At 46.2% G+C, this 26,784-nt stretch overlaps 2 protein-coding genes across 5 annotated transcripts in view; one reads left to right on the top strand and one right to left on the bottom strand.

Moving 5' to 3' along the window:
- Positions 1–12,327, top strand: part of ITSN1 (intersectin 1) — a 253,806-nt gene extending 241,479 nt beyond the window's left edge. For all 4 annotated transcript variants that reach the window (XM_061411188.1, XM_061410952.1, XM_061411028.1 and 1 more), the window contains one exon: positions 1,654–12,327. In XM_061411188.1, coding sequence (XP_061267172.1) covers positions 1,654–1,802 — 149 coding nt within the window. In that variant the 3' untranslated portion in view covers positions 1,803–12,327. The remainder of the gene's footprint in view (positions 1–1,653) is intronic.
- Positions 12,328–16,137: 3,810 nt separating this feature from the next.
- On the bottom strand, positions 16,138–23,721 carry ATP5PO (ATP synthase peripheral stalk subunit OSCP). The gene is made up of 7 exons (XM_061406718.1): positions 23,615–23,721; positions 22,232–22,282; positions 21,013–21,123; positions 18,704–18,833; positions 17,909–18,021; positions 16,596–16,682; positions 16,138–16,318 (listed from the first exon to the last, which is right to left on the bottom strand). Exons 1-7 carry the CDS (start codon positions 23,648–23,650, stop codon positions 16,205–16,207), a joined length of 642 nt encoding a protein of 213 aa, XP_061262702.1. The 5' UTR covers positions 23,651–23,721; the 3' UTR covers positions 16,138–16,204.
- Positions 23,722–26,784: the final 3,063 nt, after the last annotated feature.

Here is a 26,784-nt window from a genome sequence, read left to right as displayed (position 1 = left end):
TGGTTTTTCCAGTAGTCATGTATGGATGTGAGAGTTGGACTATAAAGAACGCTGAGTGTCAAAGAATTGATGCTTTTGAACTGTGGTGTTGGAGAAGACTCTTGAGAGTCCCTTGGACTGCAAGGAGATCCAACCAGTCCATTGTAAAGGAGATCAGTCCTGGGTGTTCATTGGAAGGACTGATGCTGAAGCTGAAACTCCAATACTTTGGCCACCTGATGCGAAGAACTGACTCATTGGGAAAGACCTTGATGCTGAGAAAGATTGAAGGCAGGAGGAGAAGGGGACGACAGAGGATGAGATGGTTGGATGGCATCACCGACTCTATGGATGTGAATTTGACTAAACTCCGGGAGTTGGTGATGGACAGGGAGGCCTGGCGTGCCGTGGTCCACGGTGTCGCAAAGAGTCAGACATGACTGAGCGACTGAACTGAACTAAGAACAGTGTGACTCAAGTCTGGACTCTTAACCATGGTGCTTCACTGGCAATTTTTATTCTGATAAATAAAGACCTGAGGCTGGATTCTTTTATTAAATAGTGAAATATCATGACACAGTGGCAGCGCCACTGGAGTTTCCGTTGCAAACCCTAGTGTAGCTCTTGTTTCAGAGGTTATTCCTGAAATGTACAAGGGGCGACATGCACTGGTATCGTCCACCAGAAAAAGTTCCCAGGTTTTAAACCTTGAAAGAGAAGCTATTTCGTTTACAAGAGTGCCTGTATCATAGTATATTGCCAACTGCCGAATGAAAAAAGCAAGGAATTGTCTGGAAGCCCATTTGGTACCATCATTTTAATGCATAGCATTAAAAAAATTTCAAACATTCTCATGTCCATTACTGACTCTCTCTCTCTCTCTCTCTCTCTCTCTATATATATATATATATATATATATATATATATATATAATTTTTTTTGATCCTGCCATGCGGCATGCAGGATCTTAGTTCCCAAACAAAAGATCAACCTGTGCCTTCTACAGTGGAAGCTCTGCACGCTAACCATGGGACCGCCCGGGAAGTCCCTGACACTTGATATTTGACGAAAAGTGGTGTTGAAGGACTTCCCTGGAGGTCCAGTGGTTAAGATTCTGGGCTTCAAATGCAGGGGGTGTGGATTTGATCCTTGGTTGGGGAACAAAGGTCCCACATGCTGCATGGTATAGCCAAAGAGAAGAGAAACAGTGGTGTTGAGATTGTCCTAGGAGCTCGGCTGGGAGCCCGCAGCTCCTGTGCTATCATCTCCTCCCCACCAGATAAATAAGTGAAGAGAGAAAAAAAGACACAACTGACTTTCTCCTGGGAGATTTCTTTAAATTTCATATATATTGCAAATTGCACAGCAGATATGATATCTGGTTTTGCGTTGCCTCCCAGGAAGCTCCTGGCCCTTTAGGGGCCCCCTGGGTGCAAGGAAAAAAATCTGTATTTTGAGTTTCTTCTAGACTCTTCTTCATCCCCAGCCCAGTACCTTTTTGTTTTCACTCCATTTAAAAATGATGCTGTCACTGTAGTCCCTGGATTCCAAGAAACTAACTCCCTTTTGAAGAAGAGAGTGTAACACCTCGCTGGGACACTCCCAGTATGCCAGGTACCTGCCCTGATGAGAAGGAATCCTCTCTGAGGAGGGTATGTGTGTCTGTCCTTTCAGATTTTTTGGGTCGGACGGAGATCCGCGTGGCCGACATCAAGAAGGACCAGGGCTCCAAGGGTCCCGTTACGAAGTGTCTCCTGCTGCACGAAGTTCCCACGGGAGAGATCGTGGTCCGCTTGGACCTGCAGTTGTTCGATGAGCCGTAGGGAGCCCACCCAGGCGTGCTTGGCAGAACTCCAGCCCGAGGCAGCAGATGCTGCCTGTCTGGAAACAGCATGGTTTTTCAAGGACCGGCGTTTGGTGTTCGGCCACAGGGCAACAGGGCAGAGAAGACAGGCTCCTCCAAACTTCTTGACAATCCTTTCCCCTAAATCATTTCCCATGTTAGGAAACAGCACTGTGTTTTCCTTTGTCCTCACTGCGGGGCTCATCGTGGCTTCTAGGGTCTTTGAAGTCCCATCACCCCCCAACTATGTTTGGTGGGGTGTCCGGCCCGTCCCTGGGCCTGAGGCTTGAGTCGTTACTGTAAAATAGGTTCATAAATGCAATGTCTGGATTTTTGGAGAACTCATGGGACCCTCCTGCTTCTTACCTCCACCAGCCTCCAAGCAGGCCCTCCAGGATGTCTAGTCCTTGGTGTGTTTAGAAATGATCCCACTGATGATGTCATTGCTTCAGAATCTCATTTCCCCACTGGGACCTCATTGGAAATGCTGCCCTGGGTCTGATCACTTGGGGAGATGGTCTTCCGATCAGATGCTGGTCTAATCCATAGTAGATTCCGGCAGGCGTGTTGTTAGGGTTTTTCCAGTCTCCTCCAGATCTTTTTACTGGTAGCTGTCAATGGAAACTATCACTGGCTACTGCCAGGAGGCCTGATCCTGGTTTCCCACACCCCTGGAAGAGGGTTAAGGGAGGTTGTCTACCTAGTTATACTCTGCGGGACTAGGTCGCTGTAGCTCACCTGAAAGGCTGTTGACGGTGTTATTGGGTCCCCATCTCCAGCCCTGCTGGACATTCCCTTTCTGCTTGGAGGTCCTCTGTTTCAGAACAAGAGTGGTTGCTGGTGACCAGCTCTGAGCCTCTTCCTGCCTGCTTGTCATGGGCAATTTCCGCACGTGTCTTTGGTACGTTCCTCCCAAAGGTGTCCCCAAGGTGTGCAAAGGAAAACTGACAATCCGCGGAGGAAATCTATTACTGTGGTGGGGGAGAGACGCTAGGAGTGGGCAAGCCCCTCGGTTCCAGGAAAGGAGACCTGAGACTCCTTCCCAAAGCCCGCCGTACACAGCCAACCTCTCAGTAACGGAAGGACGCACAGCGTGATGCCAGAATTAGGAGTGTATGACCATGTGCCAAGTTCGGTTTGAGTTTTTTGTTTTTCAAATTGTTAGTGGAGTATAGTTGGTTTACACTGCGGTGTCGGTTTCTGCTGTACAGCAAAGTCAATCATCCATGCATATTCATATGTCCCCTCTTCTCTGGGTTTCCTTCCCATTTAGGTCGCCGCAGAGCTCTGAGTGGAGCTCCTTGTGGTGTGCAGTAGGCTCTCACTAGTCACCCATTTTATCCATGGTAGTGTATAAATACATGTCAGTCCCACTCTCCCAATCTACCGCCCACCCCCCCGCCTCCTTCTCCCTTGGTATCCACCCATCTGTTCTCTATGTCTTTATCACATAAGATCATCGATACTGCTTTTCTAGATGCCGCATATATATGCTAATATATGACACTTGTTTTTCTCTCTCTGACTTCACTCTATCTGACAGTCTCTAGGTCCATCCACATCTCTGCAAACGGCCACAGTTCTGTTCCTTTTTGTGGCTGAGTAATGCCAGTTTGAGTTCTTTCAGTTTTTCTCCTTAAATGCCAGGAGATAGGCTGGTTGACTAGGTAAGAATTGATTTGCTCGTGGCGAGTGTGGATCGTTCTTTGTTTGCATGTTAATGCTCCCATAGTCCCAGTTTGTCGTTTTTTCATGAAATGTTCATTGCATGTTCTCTCAGTCCTGGAATCTAGCTTTCCTGGGTGAGACGGTGTTCTCCTTGATTGTAGGTCCTTAGAATTTAATTAGGATTGTAGAAATGCATTCTAAAGATAGCATTGGCACTTCCCTGGTGGTTCCAGTGGTTAAGACTGTTCTTCCACTGCTGGGGGTGCAGGTTCCAGCCCTGGTTGGGAAACTAAGATCCTGCGTGCCAAATGGTATGGCCAAAAAAGAGGAAAAAAAAAAAAAAGATAGTGAACTACCCACTTTGCTGGGAACCGAATGTGTCATGTCATCCTTTCCCATAAGAGCTCTGTCATCATTCAAGCAATTTTTAAAATGTATGTGTCGGAAAGGGCAACAAAGTTTACATTTCATACTTTTAAGATACACTTTATTATTTATTTATTAAAGATAGTGTAGACTTTTGTATCAAGAACAACAGACATAAGTATTTTTTGAAACAAGCAGATCTACCCTTTAGTTAGTAACTCTCAGCTGAAGACCTTAGAGACCAAGTTCAACTTCAAGCATGCATTCATTTACCACTTTCCAGCAGCAAGCATGGTTCGGATACTTGAAGTGTATATGTATGTTTCGATGCTGTTAGGAAACCGTTTTAAGTGAAACCTATGAATAGACCTACCAGTCACACTTTCCTATGTCTATACCCAATACAGTTTGTTCAGTGTCTTTATGGAGGATACGTGACTATGGTAGAAAAAGAAGGGTTACCTGTGTGCACGGAGTCATATTGGGTCACCAGAGCAATGCCTTTCTTCCTTCCTTTTCTTCATTGGCTTTCTTTGCGTGTGGATGTTGGGCATCACCATTCATGTAGGGTGGATGTGATGCGCTCAGTGACAAACATCTTGTCGCCTTTTTTTGATCCACCAGCTCACCCACCCATGCAGAGTCCCATTATCGGAATTAATGTCGCATGAAGAAGCAATATGTGAGTCTTTTCTCCCAGGTGACTGTACTGAGCACCCTTGCGATGCTCCTCTGGGGCAGCGATTCTGGATGAGTGCCCTTGTACTCACCAGGCTGATTTGTAAGGTGACTGATCCTCCTTACGGATGAGATAGGCTGCCTGTCAGATCCAGCTGTGACTCAGGAATGTGGATGACGCATGGAGTCTCCAGTTCTTTGAGACTAGTCCTTCGCGTCTACCTTTTTGGGCAGCCGGGGCTGTATTTCATAGAGATGAAATGACACCTTCTGTGTCCTAGCTCTTTGCTTTCCACACACAGGGTTTCCCCTGGCCACTCCCTTCTGGCATTCACTCCAGCCCTCCAGACATCCTGAGTTTCTTCCTTCTCTGAGCCACACTGACCTCGTCTAAGCCCAGCAAGGGAACTGCTAACAGAGATGTGCCCTGAGGACAGGAGCCCTTGGGCTGGGCCTCCTTTGTCAACCAGCTCTCCCAGTCCCTCTGGGGCAGGGTCTTTCTGTCAGGCAGGTGGGCAACATGTCTCCTGGAACCAGAGCAGCTGTGACCCTCCCACCAGAGCCTGAGGATGTGGTTCATTCAGATTCAGGGCTGGCCTCAGGCACACACACTCAAACATGCACACACACAGATCTTTCTAGGCTGGGGTATCCAGATGTGCTTGAGAGACTGGGGCCAGGCATCCTACATGTCCCTGACCTCTGATGGCAGAGGAGAGAGCTATGCTTCCAAGGAATGTTCATGTTAAAAGGGGAATTATTTCTTTTCTTTGCGTTTGGAACAATTTAAGCATGACCTAAGTCTAGGAAGGTAACTCATTTCAGCTGGTTAGTACTATCGAATTTAATGGAGAAAAAATCCATCCAAAAATGAGTAAATTACCACTTGCATTGTCTTGGTGACCTGGTACCCCAAACTCCTGTTTCTCCAGGAGTAGACTGGTGCAAGCATAAAGCCACTGACTACAGCAGAGTGGGGGTGTTCTAGAATCCAGTGGGGCTGGACAACAAAGCAAAGGGAGGGAGTGAAATGCTTCTGGTTTTATCCGGAAGGAGATCTGGGAGTCTATTTTAGAGTTTCGCCAATACTGTGAAAGTGAAAGTCGCTCAGTCATGTCCGACTCTTTGTGACCCCATGGACTGTAGCCCACCAGGCTTCTCTGTCCATGGAATTTTCCAGGCAAGAATACTGGAGTGGGTAGCCATTCCCTTCTCCAGGGGATCTTCCCGACCCAGGGATCGAACCTGGGTCTCCTACACTGCAGCAGATTCTTTACCGCTAGCACCACCTGCCTGTACTTTGAGAAGCAGAAAAAGACTTCTCTCTACTCCAGATGGTTTTTTCCCTCGCTGGTTGGGCTTTTTTGGTTCACAGAAAGGATGTTTCTTTTGTGCATGTAACAGTTTTAAGAATTTCCACTGGGAACAGCAAGTAGATTTTCATTCTATGTCAGTTCATTGTATTTTCCCTTCTTTTTGGGGCTGGAGACGAGCTTTACAGCAGACACTGGCATGTAGAAATGGACCCCTGTGTGCTTTCGAGGTGGCAGGGTCACTTCAGATTTGAGGCTAGTGTGAGCTTAGCGTGGGGTCTGCCTGCTCCAGGTGCCCTTGCTTTACAAGTTCAGAGCCTCCTGCGCAGGAAAGTGAGGCAATGACGACAGAGGAGGCTGGATATTCTTGACTGGCTTTTAGGATTAGGACTTTAATTCTTACCCAGCAGAAGCATGATTGGTGAACTGGGGACATGGTGAAGCCCTCAGATGCTCTGGTCTGAGTCACCCTAAAGGGTATTTGGTTAAACTAAAACTGTCCTCTTTTTGCACCCAGCGGCTTCTCCTGGCTGCAGGGTATGGCTCAGGTCAGCTGCCAAGACTCAGCTGGCAGTGCCCAGAGCCATGTTTTATGGGGGCTGCTTAGTACTGTGTCAGTATGGTTGGGATGTTTATTGCACTTGGAAAGCAGCCATTTCTTTGAGCTAGAGGAAAGGAACATTCTAGAACTTTCACTTCCTCACCCTGCATTGTGTCAGATCCAGGAATATCTTCGTAGGTCTCCAGGCTCAACTAAGGTACATAATCTGCTACCTTTGGGAGCCAAAATCTATTCCTAATAAGCCTGGAAAATTCATCCTGCATGAAAGATAGAAAACTTCTAATAGCACCCTATCTTGGGAGTATTAAAACCCAGATGCCAACAGCTGGCAAGTCTTATCCCTGGGTTGTGACCTCTTGGTAACACTGTCAGTAATGTTAATAATACATTGTTCATTCAGGGAGTCCCCTTTCCTGGGTCCGACCACTATCCAAGGGCCTGGGAGGTGGTGAGGAGGGGGTCTGCCTTTGTGGCTTTCACAACCTCATTGTAGATCTATTTTAAGTCATTTGAATAACACCCAGTGCTTGTAAGAACTCACCTCCACCTCCAAAAATTATTTCAGTGACATGCAGTTTCAATTCGTTCCTGCACTGAAAGGAACCCTCTTTAATCTGGCCTCGGGGAACCAGATAACACCCACATAATAATTTTTTTTCAACACTATGTGTGGTTGTCAGATTTCAGGGTAAATTTGCCCCTAGTATATGTCAGGGTGTTTTGTGAGTCATTTTTTAAAACGATTTTGTTCTACTTTCTATACCAGCCTATATTGTTAAAATCATCAGAAATGTGTGACTATTTTAGGATTCAAAGCCCACCAAATAAACCTGTTCAGAAGTGGGCATATGTGGTCAGCCTTGAAAATAATCGAGCACTTCTCTCTCTGATATTTACTGAGAACTTACCCAGTAACCAGGGTTTCTTTTTATGCAGTGGAAAGAATGCATATTTTTCTTCTAGGAACTCTGGTTTTGTACTTTTTTCACTGAAAAAGAATAACATTCCTGTGCGGCTGTTTCTAAAGCTATGTTCCTTTGCATTTTCCCTCTCATACTCAAAGCCCTGATTTCCTCCTGTTTCTCAGTCTAAACAGAATAGGGGCCTGGGGCAGAGAGGGTGATGCAGGAACCAGGGGCAGGGGGATGGTAGCTTTGCCGCGTCTGGTTGAGGAGCCAGCCCCTGCCGTTCTACCCACTGTCACCGCTAGGAGGCGCGCTCCCCGGCGTTGGAAACTAGCCGGTCCCACTGGCGGATCTCAGGCCGTTGGCTCCACCTAGTGCAGCTCCCCGGGCATTGCTGCTGCTGCTGCTGCTGCTAAGTCGCTTCAGTCGTGTCCGACTCTGTGCGACCCCATAGACGGCAGCCCATGCTCTTGTGCAAATCGGAAGGGACTTGCTGGGTCTGAGCAGGGTGGTGGGGGAGGGAGCTTAGCGGCGAGCCTGGGATTCGAAGCCAGCACTCCTGCGGTACTTGGTGACACCTTACCTTTCTCTGCTCCCGGGGCTGGGGTCATAAGGGGTCCTCAGCCCTTATGCTTTTTCTGCATCTGCTTTGGTGAAGGCCTCTTTGAGATTCAGCCCTGCAGGGGCCTCAGGTGTGAAGTTGGAGGTGTTCCGCCTACTGCTGGGCCGAGCCGCGGTGGGTCCATGGGGAGGAGGCACCCCAACAAGGGGTTGGAGAAGTCAGGTCCCCTCTGCTTAGACTGGATCGCAGAGTTTCTAGGTGGAGACTATAACATTTGGGATTTCAGATGTCAAGGAGCTGAGGGGGGCAATGCAGATCATTGCATGGTGTGTGCGTGTGCATGTGTGTGTGCTTGCGTGTGCACCAGGGGGAAGGAGTGGATATGTGAACAGGTGGGTCTGACTCTTCCTGCAGTCAAGGTCAGGACCCGCTGCAGAATTCGTGGGCTGAGTGCAAAATGAAACGGTGAGGCCCCTTGTTGAGAATTGTGAAGAATTTCAAGGTGATGACAGCAGAGAATGAAACCAGGAGCGGGTCCTCCTAAGCACAGGGTCCCCCGTGACTGCACAGATCAGACGCCCACGAAGCCGGCCCTGGTCACTGTCTTTTCAGTTGGTTTCTGAAGCAGGTGGGGCTTCACCTTCTGCTTCTTACTTTGCAAAGTCTCCCTGGCAGGCTGTGGAGAACTGGGCTGGTAACACTTTTCAAAATGTCTGCTTTTAAAAGCACAAATGATCTGGATCAGTCAGAGGTGTAGGACTCAAGCCCCAAGATGACAGATGAACCTGGTCTGTGGGCTCCCAGTCCAGGGCGGGCCACGGGTGCCGAGAGCCCTCCAAGTCCTTACCATTTAACCCACTGATCGGAAATAAAACCCTTCCTTTTAGTCGTCCACTGGGGGCTTTTCTCCTCTTTGCTTTTGGGTCAGACAGGCTCCTCTAGCCTCTGCCTTCCAAGTGACCATCTGAGTGATGGCAACAAGAAGCAGGGAGCTGGTGGGGGTGGGTGGTGCCCGGTGCCCCTTCCCCGGGGCTGGATGCTGCTCCTCCATCTCCTCTTCCTGGAGAGAGTGAAGCCTGCCCAGGCTGGGTGCTGGGTACACAGGTGTCTGCAGGTACCTGCTACTGAGATGCAGCTACTTCCCAGTTGGGGTGTCTGCCATAGGATCCCGCCTATGAGGGGGCTGACGGGAGGAGAGACCCCACTGTGTGAGTAGCCTCGGGTTCTAGAAGACCAGCTGCCAGGGAGGCAGCTGACACGGGAGTTGCCCCTCCCGCTGTGTGCTGGGTCTTACTTTCTTTCACTAGCACTTTCTAGCGCTTAGCAGGACACTCCAAAACCTTTGCTTGACCTTTGCAAATCAGTTTCACGTCTACCTACACAGAGCAATAATCCTGTCTATGTTTCCTGATTCTGTCTGGGATTATAAAGTTTGCTAAGTAAAAATACTGACAGAAAGTTGAATAGAGATATCAAATTCATCTTGCATGGGTTTGGTTGTGTCATTTTGAATGAAATAACAAATTATAGCTTTGTTTCTACTTGTATTGCAATCATCCGGACTACTGAAAGTTCAGAAAGTGTTTTCTAGAGGCATTTAATTAATATTGTGTCAGTGTTAGTTTTCACGAGTGAACATTTTGTTGTACATTTTACAAATCAACATCTTAAAATGTTGTCTGGTAAATATTCACTATCAGACAGTAGATATTCTAGCAAGATCTTTGGTAACGATATTTATTTTAACACATGCATTTAAAATGTACATTGCCAATAGCCCAAGTGTCTTTAAACTGTAAAACCAACTTCAGATCTTCTTTGCTGAAGCCCAAGCAGGCTGAGATCTGTACCCTTTGGGCCCTTTCTCTACCCTTTCATAGTCCTACCTGGACAGAGAAGTTGGCGATCTCATAATTCATGTCCTGTTGCCTTAGCTACATCAGCGTATATCTTCACATCTATAGGTGGTTAGCATATGTGTAAATACATGTATACAGATGAGAGTCTGCAACAGAATGTCCCGTGTATGATAAGCAGTCCTCAGCTCTTGGTTTTCTGCATTTTATATAGTTTGCAGCTAAGAAAAATGCAGAATTCCACTACGTAAAGTGGAAAAAGTTATGCTCTTTCAATGGTTTGTCCAGAAATCTCTGCCGTAAGTTTATGGGAATGTCTATGACTCAGTGTACATATGGTGTGTAAGAGGTGATGCTGTTAAGTGTTGCATAAACTAATGCAGATTCTGTAGTTATAAATAATTAACTTGTTATTGTAAAATGTGATTTGTCATTGAGAGATTATTTTTCTGTATGTATATGAGAGTATTTTAGGAATCTAATTTAAGTGCATAAAACTATAGAAAAAGTTAAAAAACCTATTCCAAGAGTAGAGAGTGCTTAATCAGATTACTTGGGTTTGACCCAACTAAATTTCATATATTAAAAAGAAAACCAGAGTTGCATATGTTAGACATTCAAAGAAGTCATTTTGGAGGGGCAAAGAAAATGTGAAGTTGAATGCAACGGGTGGTGTTATGATAAGATGATGAGTGTCCTCTAGCCATGACCTTGGGTGAGACCCCTGTATTTCATTAAACAGGTAACTTGTTCGGAAAGGTGCTTGTGTCAGGAAGGATAGGAGGCTTGAGAGTCTGGTTCCCATCAGATCTGAGTGATGTGCTCTGGAAGCTTCCATAGGTTCTGGAGGATGGGCCAGGAATCTTGGGTGGAGCAATCGTTCTTCTAGAAAGTTCCGAATGTCCTGACTTCTGGGTCACCCTTTGCAGTTCTCTTTCTGAATAGATTCAATGCATCCCTTTGGTGTTTGCATTTTCCTTTCCTGGAGGCATCCTCACTATCCCCACTGTGGCTCTCCTGTGTTGGGTGAAGGATGAAGTTTGGGGCTTTCTGGGTTAAGCTGTTCCTGGCACACAGGACAGGCAGCACAGAGCAGCCTTCTAGCTGCTTGTGTCCATGATGGAGACCTCAAAGCAAGAGGCCTTCCTCTTTGCCCTGTCCCAGAAAAGGGTCAGAGGTCCAGGCTGCTTCTCGGGCACAGACTTCGTATCCTTTGCCACCGGAAATGTCCCCACAGGCCACCTAAGGATGGATACAACGCAAAATCCTATGAAACTCAAGATGCAAACCCCCGAGAGGTGCGTTTAGAGGTCCTTTCAGGAGGAGGCAACGCTGTCAGGTCAGCCTCCCTCGTCAGGCTGGGAACGATGGAGCGGTGAAAAAGGCCATGTTCCTGGTGAGCCACGGGTGTTGCATACAGATCGCTGTGTGTGGGACGCTGAGGGCCCTGGCTTGAAAGGACATATAGGGAATGCGTGCCTTAGGTTTTCAACATTTCTTTCAATGAGCTGTATGCTTCCCAATGCTGTCAACCAACAGTCCAAGTCCTTTTTTGATACACCTCAAATTGGCAAATGCTGGCGTGTAAGTGACCTCCTGGAATTCAGGGTTCAGGGGGCGCAGGGAGCTGTGATTTCTGGGAGCTTCGTGGAATCTGTTATCATAGGAGTGATCTGAAAATCACCTTGAGGAACTGTCTGGGTGGATGTGAGTGACTTCTTTTCCAAACATGGAGCTGTTTAGGGACCTCTTTGTCCAAGGTGGCCTGGGAAGGCCATCTAAAGCTAGCCAGCAGAAGTGGATAAGCTCCTATCGACCCACCCAGAGTAAGTCCTGACCTCCTTCCTTGGCACCAAGTCCTCATGGCTGGTGTGGCAAGAGGGCTATACGTGGAGATGAGTCAGCCAGTCAACCATCCCTTGGGTCCTGCTTGTTCCAATAAAGTCTGGGGTCAAGAAAAGCCAGAGAACATGGCGTCCTGCTCAGCAGTGACCATTCCAGTTAGCCTTCACCTATTTAGAGAAGAATGTATCGGTCCTGACACGAGTCCCTTGTGTTTCCAGCAGCAGATGGGTCACAGTGTTGGGGGCATGTTGCTCCCCTCACAGCCCTGCCCGGGGGGTGGGATGAGCCACTCCCCCTCCCCGACGGACACCCTGTTAACTGTAATATACTTCTGTTGCCAAATAACGGTATTGTTTAATTTCCCATCAAAGGGAGACTATATTGTTTGGTGTGTAATGTCAATGGAGTTCCAAAAATTACTAGACACTATTATAAATTGTAGAATTCTGTATTTGTTTGATGAAGCAGGGCCAAGACATTAGGTTTCTTTTCTGTTTAAAAGAAGCTGAGGTTAGGTTTGCTCTCTGAGCATTCCTTTGGCACCTTATTATGTAAGAAATGTTAAATTTGACTGATCAAGATTATGGTAACTGAGTGTTGTTTTCTTTAAACCAGTAGCAACATCAATACAGATGGATATTTCTGTGTATCTGGAATCTAAAAGAACAATCTCTTCCAAACAATTCTTTGGTCATTTTGACCTGTACGGTTTAAATTCACATAGTTCATGAATAAAAGGAGAAAAACCAACCTTGTTACAATGGATTGCTTTGGGTTCTTTCTGCCCCTCTTCCTTTCTGAGCAGACTGTTTGGTTGTTCAGTTGTTAAGTCGTGTCCAACTCTTGGTGACCCCATGGACTGTGGCCCGCCAGGCTCCTTTGTCCATGGGATTCTCCAGGCAAGAATGGAGTGGGTTGCCATTTCCTTCTCCACTATACAGCTGTATCTGTCATCTATCTATCTGTTTTTGAACATCTTGATTTTTAAGAACTGCATAGTATCCCATTGCTTGAATATATTCCAATTTACCCTATGTTTTAAAAAGAATCCTGAATGGTTGTGTGTTGAGGCTGCTTTAAAATTTTTATCTAGATTAAAAAAAAGTGCCGTGAAGACTGTCACTGTACACAGATCTCTGGGTTCATCTCTGATGAGCACACAAGGTAGTGTTTGAAGCATTTCGTCACTTCCCTCCCCCCGTTTCTATGTGCTTAATCAACAAGGAGTTTGTTGAGTTGGATTCTGGATTGGGCAGTATTACCGGCAGAGGTATTTCATCAGCTGTTACACGTCTTCAAAGCTTGTGGTCTGCCTCGGGTGTGCGGTGTGCAACCCCTGTCAGGAGGCAAGCCGGAAGGAAGGCAGATGGTCTTGGGGAACCAGCAGTGTTGGCTGCGTTACAGGCGCAGCTGCTGAGCCCTTAGAGACCACCCTCCCGTGGCGTCAGTGGGAGGTTTCTTCTCCCTCTTGTTAATAGCCCAGAGGTCCGAGGTCTGGCCTGGCAGGGCCTTGCGATCATTTGACTTTTACCTTGAAGTAAAGAGGTAAAAGCTGCACTTTCCACTGCGTCCACATCTAGTGAGAGGGAAAGGGAACTGCGAGCCCGGTCCTCGTGAGGCCAGTTGGGAAGGGACACTTTTCCTCTCTTTTCATCTGCCGGAACTTAGTAGCTCCAGCACCAGGAATCGCCAGGGAAGTTGGCAAATGTCCGCAGCTAGGTGGCTGGATCCTGGGGCCACAGGCCAGCCTGAGCCCTCCTGGCTCCTGGGAGAGGACGGAGAGGCCTGCAGTGGTGTCTCTGTCCATTGCACGTGCTGACGGTGGAGCTGCTTTGCCAGGAGGAAGTTCGTTTCAGCACTGTGATAGCCGGGAGGGTGACGTCACGTCAGGTGGAGGCACACTGGTCCCTGCCCAAGGTGCAGGGGGTGGCCCCGGGCCCCTCAGTGCCCTGAGGACTTCCTAGATGGCACAGCCCTGCCTCTGCCCATGACGGGTGGCTCTGGGAAGGGAATCTGTTCGCTGTCCAAACACTTGGAGGTGACCAAGGAATGGGCACCTGAGGTGGCTGCTGTCCGGACAGCGCTCTTCCCTCTGAGGCCAGTGGGAGGGCAAGCTCAGGGAAGAGCTGGCCTGGCTTAAAGGGCGAATCAAGAGTGTCTAAGGGACCAAGTGCGAGGGGCCCAGAGAGTCACCTGAGCTCAGTGTTGCCTGCTGGCTCCAGTGCGGGTGCACCACGTGCCAGGGAGTGGCCAGGGGCAAGCAGGAACAAACACAATACAGGGGAGGCTGGGGGCGGGGGCCCTGAGCAAACCTCCATTTCTTCCTTCACTTGCAGAGTGAGGTCTGTCTCGCTTGGACCACAAGCCTGTTAAGTCGCTCAGTCGTGTCTGACTCTTGGCGATCTCCATGGACTGTAGCCCACCAGGTTCCTGTCTGTGGGATTCTCCAGGCAAGAATACTGGAGTGGATTGCCATTTCCTTCTCCAGGGGATCTTCCCAACACAGGAATCAAATGCACATCTCCTGGCTTGCAGGCAGATTCTTTCCTGTCTGAGCCATCTGAAGCTTAAATATTTAAGATGTAACATGAAGCAGTCTTGGAAACCACAGAGCAGCCTTCAGTTTGCGGGTATTAGGTCCAAATTAAGGGCATTTTACTGGGGAGCTTTTCCTAGAGGACTGATCGAGTCAGTCACCCTAATGGTCTATTAGAAACCAGGATTTCTGAACAGGTTTTCTGAACAGGATTTCTGAACATCCTTGAAGATGGGAGATTTTGCAGGCGATTCTAGATGGACTTGGTCTAGTGCCTACCTCCTGTCAGGTGCTGTGTGAAGCCAGTCAGCCAATCCCTGGGGTCAGATGACCCAAAATCAGAGGCTGTCAGGCCAGGGACCAACACCCTTCACCGACATCTTTACATCTGGGAGACCCAGTACTGAACTCGTCATGACCTCGCTTCACTCTTGCAGCAGTTACTCACCAAGTGGATGTTACAGCTTCTTCCACGTACGGGGTGGAAGTTGATCCCCAAAAGCAGGAGGCTTTAGGGATTGAAACAGCAGAGGCCTGCATGTGCACCCCCAGACGGCTCTAAGACGCATCCTTAACCCTCACGCCTACTGCTGCAGAGCAGAACAGTCTAGTCAGGGGGCGCACTGTGGGTGCACGTCATATCCCCTTATGGAACCTCCTGCTGAACGGTTCTAGAGTGCTTGTTACTCCTGGCGAGGTCACTTTCAGTCTGGGAGAAACGCGGAGAAAGGCTTATTGTGGCCACAAGCCTTCTAGTCCCGTCAGGATGTCCTATGACCTGACGTGCGGTGGCTGAGTATGCATCAGGTTGTCTCTTGAGATGTTATCTTCTGGCAATTTCAGGGTGACTGTTAACCCTCAGAGAAGCAGGAAAGTTTGCTGTGTGCTTGGCTCCCCCAACCTGGCTGGGAAGGCCTTAACTGGCAGAACCAATTGGATGGTCAAGAATCTGCCCGCAATGCCGGAGACCTGGGTTCAATCCCTGGGTGGGGGAGATGCCCTGGAGGAGGAAATGGCAATCCACTCCAGGATTCTTGCCTGGAGAACTGCATGGACTGAGGAGCCTGGTGGGTTACAGTCCATGGGGTCACAAACAGTCGGACATGACTGAGCGACTCACACACACACAATGGGCAGAAGCTCGACCCAAGAGCAGTGACTTCTAACCATCAGTGTACTGGAACTGGTGTGCCCAAGAGGGGAAAAGTCCTGACTGTCCTGGGCTGACATTCCCGGGCATCCTTGGTTCAGAGGACACTCCAAGGGCTGTGGCGCCCGGCGAGCTGAGAAACCTGCCGCCTGCTGAGTGCACGGCTCTCACCTGGACCTCTGCCCCAGTGATAGCAGTCACTGCTTTTAATTAGATTCTCTCGATTCCAGAAGAGACATGTGTTTTTGGCCAGAATCTCTCTGGAAGCTTTTATAGACATCACCGCCTCTGAACTTAGAATTACATGGAGAGTGGAGTGGAGGACGGATCACTTTCGGCTCGTCAGAACGCACAGGCTGGACATATGGACCCGTCAGAATACTCGGGTGAGCACAAACCGGCCCTGTTTGGACGGCTAAGCAGCCCAGGCATGTGGCGGGTACGTGGCCTTGGGGGCACGGCCGAGGGGCTCGGCCCACATGCTGCAGAGGCTGTGAGCAGCACAAAGTGGCAGAGCAGGAGCAGCGGCCGGCGTTTGACCAGCGTGGGCTGAGGCCACTTCCAGTTCTGAATCAAGATGAAACCAACAGCCGAAAAACTCAAGAGATGACGACCTTAACTTCACTTGCAGGCTCAGCCCCTGCCCAGGCTCTGGACTCAGAGACAAAGGGATGAGGTAAGACACGTGAAGAACTTAATAGTGCCTGCTATGAAGGCTATTTTCCCCTAAGGGATATATAAGCATCCAATTTCTAAGAACAATCGACAAAAACTAAATTTCAAAGGGCATTTTAACCTTTAAGGGGATCCTGAGAGAAAGATAAAAACTAAGGCTCCCTGCACTTCCGCTTTAAAAGGCAGTAAACACAGTGTGCCCTGTTCAGGAAGTGTTTATTGTTGTTCCAAGTTTAAGAATTCTCACTTTTAGAAAATCAACACTTTTACAGAATCTCCCGCATTGCTCTGCTCAGCTTCTGAATCTTGGTTTTTGCAGACATATCAACGTACTTCTCTCCAATACGGACAATCATTCCACCCATGATCGACGGATCAATCTAGGAAAGAAAATAGGTTGGAAATGTGAAAATACGCTGATATTTCATTAATGAAAAAGCAAGATAAAAAAAAGTGCTCTGAAAAGTCTATTGTAACATGTAATAATTACATCTGGAAAAAGAAGTCAAATTGTGAATGGATTCAGTACTAGTCTATTTTGAAAATAAACATAAAGGTTCTACTATAGGCAGTTTTACATAATCTGCTCTCACTTTCCAGTCCATTTTAAGTGCCAAACAACCTCAGGAAATGTACTGTACACAATTAAAAACCTACCTTAACTTCCAATTTCAAAACCTGGCCTTTACTTAGGAAGCTCTTCAGGACCGTTTTCAATTCAGTCAGAGTGGCTTCATCTAAAGCCTAAAAAAGGACAAAACATCCTTAAATTCAGGTAAAGTAAAACAAGTTACTACAGTAGGAGAGAAAAATCTCCCTCTGGGAACATTTCACCAAGACAGGCTGTGTGAATTCCTGTGCTCGGTATCTGGGGACCCACTCTGGAGTCGCACCCCAAGAGGCACTCATCGGCGCTGGTCTCGGGCGTGTGAAAGCCCGCCTCACAGGAGCACCATTGGTTACGCTCTTGGAGAGTCAGAATCTCTGAAGCACTACAAACACTCATCTAGGTAAGATCAGGTGCTGCATACCCCAAGTAACTCTACCATGCTTGGTAGGTAACTAAGCCCAACAGACTGTTCTCCTACAATGAACTACAGTGCAAAGAGAATACAAGGGAAATACAATGTACTCCACTGTACACTGGACAACAATGAAACTCATTCCAGCGAGGCAGTGCCACTTAAGGAGCATGGACTACTGGAAGACAGGACTGTGATTCAAATCCCAGCTCCACCTTCTGTGACCTCCAGCAAGCAACTTACCTTCCCTGGGCTTTGGTTTCCTCATTAGTAAAATAAGGGTAACAACACTTCTGCTTCACGCAGACCTTTGACATTAAGTAAAAAAATTATAAAGTGCCCAGCACATTGTATTTCAATAAATGGTGACTATTATTATACTCTACTTCAGCAAGTCCATAAGACCAATGGGGCCCGTGCGCCTTATACTTTCTGCTTCATCACCACAAAAGATGAACAGATTACATTTGAGTAAACTACTGAGCATGATGTTTAAAAATATAATTCAAACCTGTACTGGAATATAAACCAGTATTTCCCGACACATTTTAACCCAACCTACAGTCTTCACGAATAACCGCTGAATAGGGAAGCACCAGGGAGACACCTGCCAGGCCTTGTGAAGCAGAGGTTCACAGAAGGGAAGTGAAGTTGCTCAGCTGTGTCCGGCTCTTTGTGACCCCACGGACTGTAGCCGATCAGACTCCTCTGTCCATGGGATTTTCCAGGAAAGAATACTGGAGTGGGTTGCCATGTTCACAGAAGCTGGTATAAATGAAGAGACCTCCCAACTGACAGTTCAGTTCAGTTGCTCAGTTGTGTCTGACTCTCTGCAACCCCATGGACTGCAGCATGCCAGGCTCCCCGATTTCTTGATTTTAGCCTTTTTCTTTTTGTTCTACAAAATGGAAAGTCAAGACAATGCAGTGGCAACAACTCATTACTTACAGATGCAGTGGTAACTGTGCATGGTACTTCTCCACGGTGGACACTCATCATGGTAGAAAATGCGGAAATCACCGCAGGGGTATTATTCAAGCGACCATTTTCAGCAAGCAAATCTGGGAAAGTGAACATTTTTCACTTAAGTCATATTCATGAAGCAGTATATTCACCTCAAACGCAAACTGACATAGCCTTAAAATACTGTATTCAATGTCAGTTAAGGATGTGGATGGAGAAGCTGCAACCTGTTATCTAAAAAGAATATTCAATTTTTTTTTTTAAAAGAATGCACCAACGAGGACTTAAATGTGTAAAGGGGTGTGTCTCTTAAACGAATCTGCAATAGATTTCTTCATCACAGCTTGAAATCTGATTTTCAGGTTTATACCACGAATCCCCAAATTAACATACTTATATTCACTACACATTTTCTTTGGATTCTGAGTGATCAAGGGATTTGAAAAACAATTAAAATGTACCAAAGAATGCAAATGTCTTTAAGGACAGAGACGCAGCCACTGGCTGTAAACCACTTTCTCGGCAGGGATCCCACTGGCCTCCTCCAAGGGGTGAAACTACGCATTGAGACACTCCTGCATCTTAACGTCCTTCCGACAGTGCTCCTCAAACTGCATGTGCAAGCGACTCACTCGGGGGCCAGTGAAGATGCAGATTCTGGTTTAGCAGGTTCGGGTAATAAGACTCTGCACTGCCAAAGGCTGGTGGTGTTCCTGGTCCAGGGATCACAGTTTCAGGAGCAGAATTTTCAGAGACTTCAATAAAAGAGCTAATACTTACTGATCAGGTTGGACGTGAGAGGAGAGAACTTCTCCTTTGCCGTCATGTCACTTAGGCTTTTCACTTTAACTGAACGCTTTACATAGGGATTCAAAAGAGAAGCAGCCATTTTGGGTTCCTTCAAGATTTGCTAAAAGGACCAAAAATAATCTTAGACTCTAGAACATAAATGATGCCAGCTGCTGTACACACGCTTTCTGATGAATCATGCATTTCATGAATAAAATTAGAAAAGTTTAGTCAAATAAATTTTTGCCTTTAAGAATGCACCACAGATGATTTTACACAGGATATGGTATTGTGTGAAAATATTTAAGACCATTCTAATGAAGTTGATTTTTGCTTTTCAGGAGAGATTATTTTTAAAAAACTAAGCAGCCATGAGACTGGATCTGTGGCATACTGTAATGTATCTACTGTGGGTATTACTCTGGTTTTTCCCTGCTAAGAGGGTGCAGTGATGCCCACACACAACGGAGACCTAACGAGACACACTGAGTGCGGGCGGCCCCTTGGCCTTTCCCTCGGGGGCCTCTCCCTCTAAGGCTGATCCGGATCCCGGCCAGCTGCCCAGAGCTCGGGAAAACCAACCCACTGCTGGGTGGGAGCTCTGGTGCTTTTCCTGGGAGGAAAAACGGCCAAAAAATTCAGAGTGCCAAGACCACAAGAGAGACCACTCTGTCTCCACGACCACAAGAGAGATGACTCTGTCGCCGTCCCACTACATCACAAACGTCAAGTCCGGGACCACGGGCAGCTTCCAGCACTCTGCTCCCCTCAGCGTCAAGCCAGAGCTCCAGCAAACCAACTGCTGTTTCCATGTGGGTATCTCTTGGTCACACACCTCCACTGACCTTTCGATCAACCCCTCTCCTGGGCTCCTGGACAATTTCTGCCTCTGATTCTAGCTACGTGCCTACACTGCCATCTAATGTTAAAACTTCAACTCGAGTGACCCCCCCAAAACAAGGTTTTCCCATACACACTGCTGGCTTATACGACGACAAGCATTCTGGAACTGGAGCCATCCCAGTTTCAGGTCTCTAACCATTTCTGCTGCATCATCCACGGACCGTTAGCAACACCCTGGCAGCATCACGTTTTCCTCCTGGCGCCAAAAAATGGCTGATTTTGTTTCATAAAGAGTCTTAAGGTTGCCGCCTTTGTATGTCTCCACAGCTTAACGGACTTCAGTTTTAATTAAACCCCATTCTAAGGCCCACAAGCCAGGCACTGTCTTGCTTGTGAACATCACAGGTTTACGAGGGGTGTACATGACAGCAGAGGGCAGGAACCATCACCTCCCCAAAAGCCTGTGCGACCCTGTAGACTCCAGCTACCCCAGCCCAGAAGCATCTCCAAGTCAGGCTGCTGGGTCTGTGAACATCCTAACAGGTGAGGGTACCAGCGAAGATCAAGCGCACTGGATAACTGGACAGAGGGAGGGATACAGAGCTAGAGTTACTGAGCATTAGGACAAAGGCTCCCACAAAAGCTCAAAATGAAAAAATGCACAAAACGCCTAAGTATTGTTCTATACAGCTAGTCTGTGAGGGTTTTCCCCTTCTAAGATTAAAAACACAAAAACAAACTCTAGGTGGCGACTAGAAAGTAACAGAAGGGGAAGCAACAAAATCTGGAGCAACTTGTTAACTATCAGACGACTCAGGGAACCTGCAGTGGCGATCCTCCTGTTTAAGCCACACTGCAGGCTCCTGTTAACTCAGTTCATGTACTCTTCATGTTTACAAAAAAATACAAATCAGCTTCCCCCGCAGTCTCCTGGTCTTCCTCCGTCGTTCTGTCATCGTCCTGCAGCTCGGGCACCTTCACTAATGTGCGGTCCAGTGGGCTCTGCTCACTTTCCCTCACATCTTGGGAATAAAATGACAACTGACGCTGAGGAAAAGACTTCAGAAGGAAAATAAATTCCCAGCAAAACAAGGTCATAATAGATACTGAAGCCTACTTTGGAAATACCGAGTAATACAAGCATAAATGCTCAAGGTAATTTTTAACCTCCTTTGAAATGGCAGTTGTTTCTTAAAATTTAGATTTTCCATTTCTTCTCTTGAGCCCCAAATCTCGGTTCCTAACATTAACATTCTTACATATACCTATTATAAATAGGTTCAGAACAATTTTACCCAGTATTATAACTATCAACATGGTTACAGGAAATGTTTTCTCCTTTCCCTTTTTTTGCAGTTCTTTTTCTCTTAGGATATACTTCATTAAGGATGCACAGTCAAAGATCTAAGGAAAAAACATACAATGAGAACTTAACAATGAACAGGAAAGCTACTTACTCCTACTCGCAACAACTCCTTCTCTACTTGCTCCAGTTTATTCTGTTTAGATGCAGCGGAATACAGAGCTGTGGCGTAGCGGCCTTCGATGCCATATATCAGAACAGGTGGCTTTAAACAATGGTGGAGTAAGGCAAGAAGAGAAAAGGAAAATCAGTTAAGACCATATCATGGTATCAAGAGCAGAAATATTTATAATTTTAAAATTATTGTAAAATGCTACCCTGAATGACAATTCTCAAACAAATAAGGGATGTTTCCTTGGCCATGTCACTCCATCTATGAGCTTTCAATTCCTCTTCTTAAAATGAGGGGCTTATAAAACATGGTGTCTAAAGTCCCTTTCCATTCTACAGAAAATTCAACCGTGCTAATTTTGAGATAAACTTAGGATTCCTTCGAATCCAGTAACTACTTAGTTCCAAGTTTAGGTGGTGTTAAACACTGATAGAAGGCAGTTTTGAACACGTTAGAGCCGGAAAACAGGTGTTTATGAGACACATACAAGCACAATTTTATACATTTCATAGCAATACTGCAGATTTCCCTTAGAGTATCTCCATAAATGTTCAGTTTAATGGAGCCCTTTAGCAATTTACTAAGTGCCTGATGCTTGAATTATTTTTTACAGTGAACCACAGGCTTTTTAAACCACAGTATCATCAATGTATGACTACATATGCTTAGTGGTACTGTGTGATTGTACTGGAAAGGCTTAGGTTTTTTTTTTTTCTTTTTTAATTTTTTTCTTTTATTTATTTATTTATTTAAATTTTTTTTTTTTAAATTAAAAAAAAATGTCAGGTATACACGTGCTTCCCATCCTGAACCCTCCTCCCTCCCCCTCCCCATACCATCCCCCTGGGCCGTCCAAGGCTTAGGTTTTTAATGAGCAAGATTTAGTTTCTGTCCAGCTCAGAGACTAAGCTGAATAACCCCTCCTCTTCTGTAAAATGGGAAGACCAGCTACCTCCCATCACTGTTACTGTGTTTTAAGAAATTCTCCAACTTAAAAGGTTTTTTCGTGGGCCTGGTCTATGACAGGCATTCAACACTATCCTATTCCCTAGCTCCCCTACTCCCCAGCATGTCTGGGGAACCACAAATCATGCAGAAAGATTTAAGTGTTAACTGTACAAAATCCATGCCTAAATGTATTGTTGTCTGAAACCACATACATTTATTTGCTTTACAATTACAGAAAAATAAGCTGACATACCCTCACAAGCTTGGCAAATGGCCTGACCACAGATGTACTGAAGCATCGCACCTTTAACACAAAAACAGAAAGACTGAATGAGGTTACTGATAGTAAAAAATAGTAAATGGTTCACTTCTTATGTTTTCTTATATCAACACATAGATTTTATGAGGCTGAGCTGCTCTTCATCACCCAGGAGTAAATTTCCCCACTGAAGAGTCATTACAGGCCGCATGGGAAAACTGCCTTCCCACTGTGAGGCTGGCTCACGAGTAAGGGAGAGGAAACACTAAATTTGAGAAACATTTAGTTGCTCAGTTGTGTGTGACTTTTCTCCAGCCCCATGGACTGCGGCCCACCAGGCTCCTCTGTCCCTAGGATTCCCCGCTGTGAGAATACTGGAGTGGGTAGCCACTCCCTTTTCCAGGGGATCTTCCCCACCCAGGGATGGAACCCATGTCTCCTGTATTGGCAGGCAGGTTCTTTACCACTGAGCCACCAGGGAAGCCCAAGTTTCAGAAGTCAGTCTTAAAAAAAAAAATTGACAAGATTTCCAGCATTTATGTTACCATCGTGGAGCACGATTCCAGTAACAAGTGGGACGATTCCAGGCATTATCTGCGAGAGAGGTACCTTCTTAAGACTCCAAAAGCTATCTGAAGATAAAGATGAATTCTCTAGCTTGTTTCCTACCAAGATACTAACCTTGATATTGTTGAAATGGTATCTTGTCTATCAAGAGTTGGAATCCAGAGTTTAAAAAGCACCCGCAAGGGTATAGGTCACCTTCAAATAATGCCACCTTCAAATAATTCCAGAGTGTACTATACAGCTGAGAGGGCTAAAAGACTTTATATAACACTTAGGGAAAATTTACGGAAGGTACAAGGTGTTATGATATATATAAAGCATCGTATAACATAAAGAGCACAAATTTTTCTGTGACTCTGTGGGTTCGAATCTCAGTTCTACCCTTACTTAGTCAAAAACCAGTCATTTAAACTTTCCAACCTCATTTTCTTCATAAAAATGTGAAACACGTTTTACAAATATTCTTTAGGATTACTGTTGACCCAGTAATACTAGTAGTCGTTTAATCACAACAATATAGGTCCCCCTTCTCCTGGGTCTCTCAACCAGCTCCTTCCCGGGGCTGTGCTCAGAGGACGCCAAGGTTAGAAACGAGCGTGCAGCGTCCACTGTGTCCCGCGCGCATCCCGTGGAAAGAAGGGGTGGGGGGAAACAGGGCCGCCCAGCGTTGCCCCCACTCTCCCGACCGCACGACCTTGAACGGCCGCTACGCTCCCCAGGTGTGGCCTGGAACCGTGGGGCTTGGGGGTCCAGTACTGGTCACTCCGGGAGGGCTCTTCCCGCTGGCTTTCAGGACCTCCGTCCTCTCACCTGCTGGGACAGCCCGGACACTGCTAGCGCGGCCATCTTCTCCTGGCAGCTGTAGGTCAAACCCGAGTCTGCGAGAGAGACAGAGAGCGCACGCGTGCGTCAGCGTAGCCGCTCGGCCTGCTGGGAAATGTAGGCATAGGTCGTCAGGCCGCATGCCCGGGGATCTCCCTCAGGCTGGGAGTTGTAGTCCTCAGAAGCGAGTGGTCCTCAGAGCTGGTAGGGGTGGAGGCTAGAAGGCTCGGAGAGCATCTGGAAATGAGATTGTTGAGTTACTTACTGGCCCTTAGTGTAGAATAGAGTTATTGCCCCTAGTTTTAACTTCCCATTTGGATAAGTAGGGTGGCATTTGTTGTGTTTCACATTCATCACAAGCACAATTAGCATGTTTACTCTTTCTTCCTACCGCGCCAAAGTGTGTATCAAGTGCAGGTCCTTGCAGTCTGTATATGCTGTATATGCAGCTTTGCAGCTCAAGCCGCGGACCCTAATACTCGGACCGTGACTGCTCCTGCTGACCGCCATCCCCAGTCCACCCCATCTTCCTGAGTACAACATTGACCCCCTTGGTTTGTGCGGACGCGTGAGGTTCTGGTGATTAAATACTTCCTTCTGGGTAGGGCAGAGTAATTAGCTGAGAAGCAGACCTAAAAATAGAACTGGTGTTTGAGTAAAGTGTGACATTGAAACTGAGAATCCAACACTAGCTTTGGCTAGTTTCTCTGCATTCATAAAAACAACCTATTTTCAACCCATTTCCCCCATAAAAAGAACACTAATTTTTTAAACTTATTTTTAAAATTAATTAATTTTATTTGGAGGCTAATTACTTTACAATATTGTGGTGTTTTTGCCCTACATTAACATGAATCAGCCATAGGTGTACATGTGTCCCCCATCCCGAACCCCCCCTCCCACCACCCTCCCCATCCCATCCCTCTGGATTGTCCCAGTGCACTGGCTTTGAGTGCCCTGTTTCATGCATCGAACTTGGACTTGCCATTTTTCTTTTCTGTAAGGAAGAGAGTTTGCAGTCGGAGCATGGTTGGAGTTTCTGGGTTGCAGTAATGGGGCCCTATGGTCAATTAAGGTGTTTTTCTGCTCAGTGTTACTATAATTATATATCTATTATATATAATATAACATTATATTATATATTATTATATATGAATTATATATCTTATAATTATTAAGTCATTAATTTACGTGAAAAGTCATTGATTTTAATGATGAGTGCAGTTTTCTCATCATTACAAAAAACTTGTTAAAATGCGGAAAAGTAGAAGGAATGTACTTGCCCTCCTTTGGACCACCCGAGGGCAGCCATTGTCAATATTTTAGTGTGTTGTCTCCCATTATTTTTTCAGAGAGTAGCCTGAACTGCCCAGGCTAGAATCCCAGTCCTTTCATTGACCTTTACCCAGTTATATAATTTCTCTGTGTTTCAGTGTTGTTATCTGTGAGTATTATAATAGCACCTACCTTACGGGCTGTTAGGAAAAATGAACAAGATATAGAACAATTTTCTGACCGACTAGCACTCAATAATGCTCTTTATTTTGCTTTTGTTTTTATCACATATACGGACTCACAGTATGTATAATTTAGTATCTTGCCTTTTTCCTTAATACAAGAAAAAAGTGTACTAAATTATATATGGTTCATAAATACATGCTTCCAGCATGATATAATCGTATTTCTTAGTTATAAGATTTTCACCCATCAAGTGGATATTCTGTGATGTAATAATTCAATAACTTTTGAACATAATTCAGATGGTTGCCTTTTTCCCCCCTTTTAAAACAGTACTTCATCTCCTGAGCATCTTTAGACACAAACTTTTTTTTCTTCATACTTAGGATAACTTCCAAGTAGATTTCCAGAGATGGCACAACTTGGTGAGAGGGTATGAACACTTTAAAAGTCTTTGATGAGGGAATTTCCTGGTGGTCCAATGGCTAGGACTCTGCACTCTTGATGCAAAGGTCCTGGATTTGACAAGGTACTAGATCCCATGGGCAGCAGCTAAGAGTTTGAAAGCCTCAACTAGTCCCCCAGGCCAAAGATGCTGCATGCTGCAACTAAGACCTGATGCGTCCAAATAAGTAAGTAAATAATTTAAAAAGTCTTTGATGAATGAGGGCATGCTCTTTTCAAAACTTTTAACCACTTTACACTTTCACTAGCAGTGCAAAAAACCCCTTGTTTTACTTCCCTCTGCAAATTCTTCTGGGAGGCTGTTTTCAAATAAGTCTAAGGGAAGGTGTATTCATTATGCAGAACGTTTTATTGAGCACCTATGACTCAGTGGTAAAGAATCTGCCTGCCCATGCAGGAGACACAAGTTCGATTCCCAGGTCAGGAAAATCCCCTGCAGAAGGAAATGGCAATCCACTCCAGGATTCTTGCTGAAGAATCCCATGGACAGAGGAGCCCCGTGGGCTACAGTCCATGCAGTCACAAAGAGTCGGATATGACTGAGGGACTCAACAACAGCAACAACATTAAGTGCAGGCAGCTCTTCTATGCCTGGAGGTACAGCAGGGTACAGGACAAAGTGCTTGCCTTCGCAGGTCTTAAGTTCTACCTGGAACCAAACCCCAAGGCCATGTTTTCTAATGTATGGGCCTTATTAGATGTACTTCAAGTCAAAAGTTCTGGGGCTAACTATATTTGAAAAACTCTAAATTATGGCATTGGTAATTAATTATGAGTAAGCTATAAGGTTGCATAGCAACAGGGAGATTCCCTCTGTCTCCTTTGCATTTATCCCCATCTCACTTCAGCCCTTTGTATGTTGCTAAAATAGTAGTTTGTGGTCATTTGAATTTAAGGGTTTATCAAGTGGCTGCATGTGTATGGTTTCATTTTTATTTTGAAGTTCAGTTCAGTTCAGTCGCTCAGTCGTGTCCAACTCTTTGCGATACCATGAATCGCAGCACGCCAGGCCTCCCTGTCCATCACCAACTCCCGGAGTTCACTCAGACTCATGTCCATCGAGTCAGTGATGCCATCCAGTCATCTCATCCTCTGTCATCCCCTTCTCCTCCTGCCCCCAATCCCTCCCAGCATCAGAGTCTTTTCCAATGAGTCAACTCTTCGCATAAAGTGGACACAGTACTGGAGTTTCAGCTTTAGCATCATTCCCTTCCAAAGAAATCCCAGAGTTCAGG

This window comes from Bos javanicus, chromosome 1 (assembly GCF_032452875.1).
Source record: "Bos javanicus breed banteng chromosome 1, ARS-OSU_banteng_1.0, whole genome shotgun sequence".
NCBI lineage: Eukaryota > Metazoa > Chordata > Mammalia > Artiodactyla > Bovidae > Bos > Bos javanicus.
The sequence above is the reverse complement of the archived record's forward strand: the minus strand, read 5'-3'. Positions and strand labels throughout refer to the sequence as shown.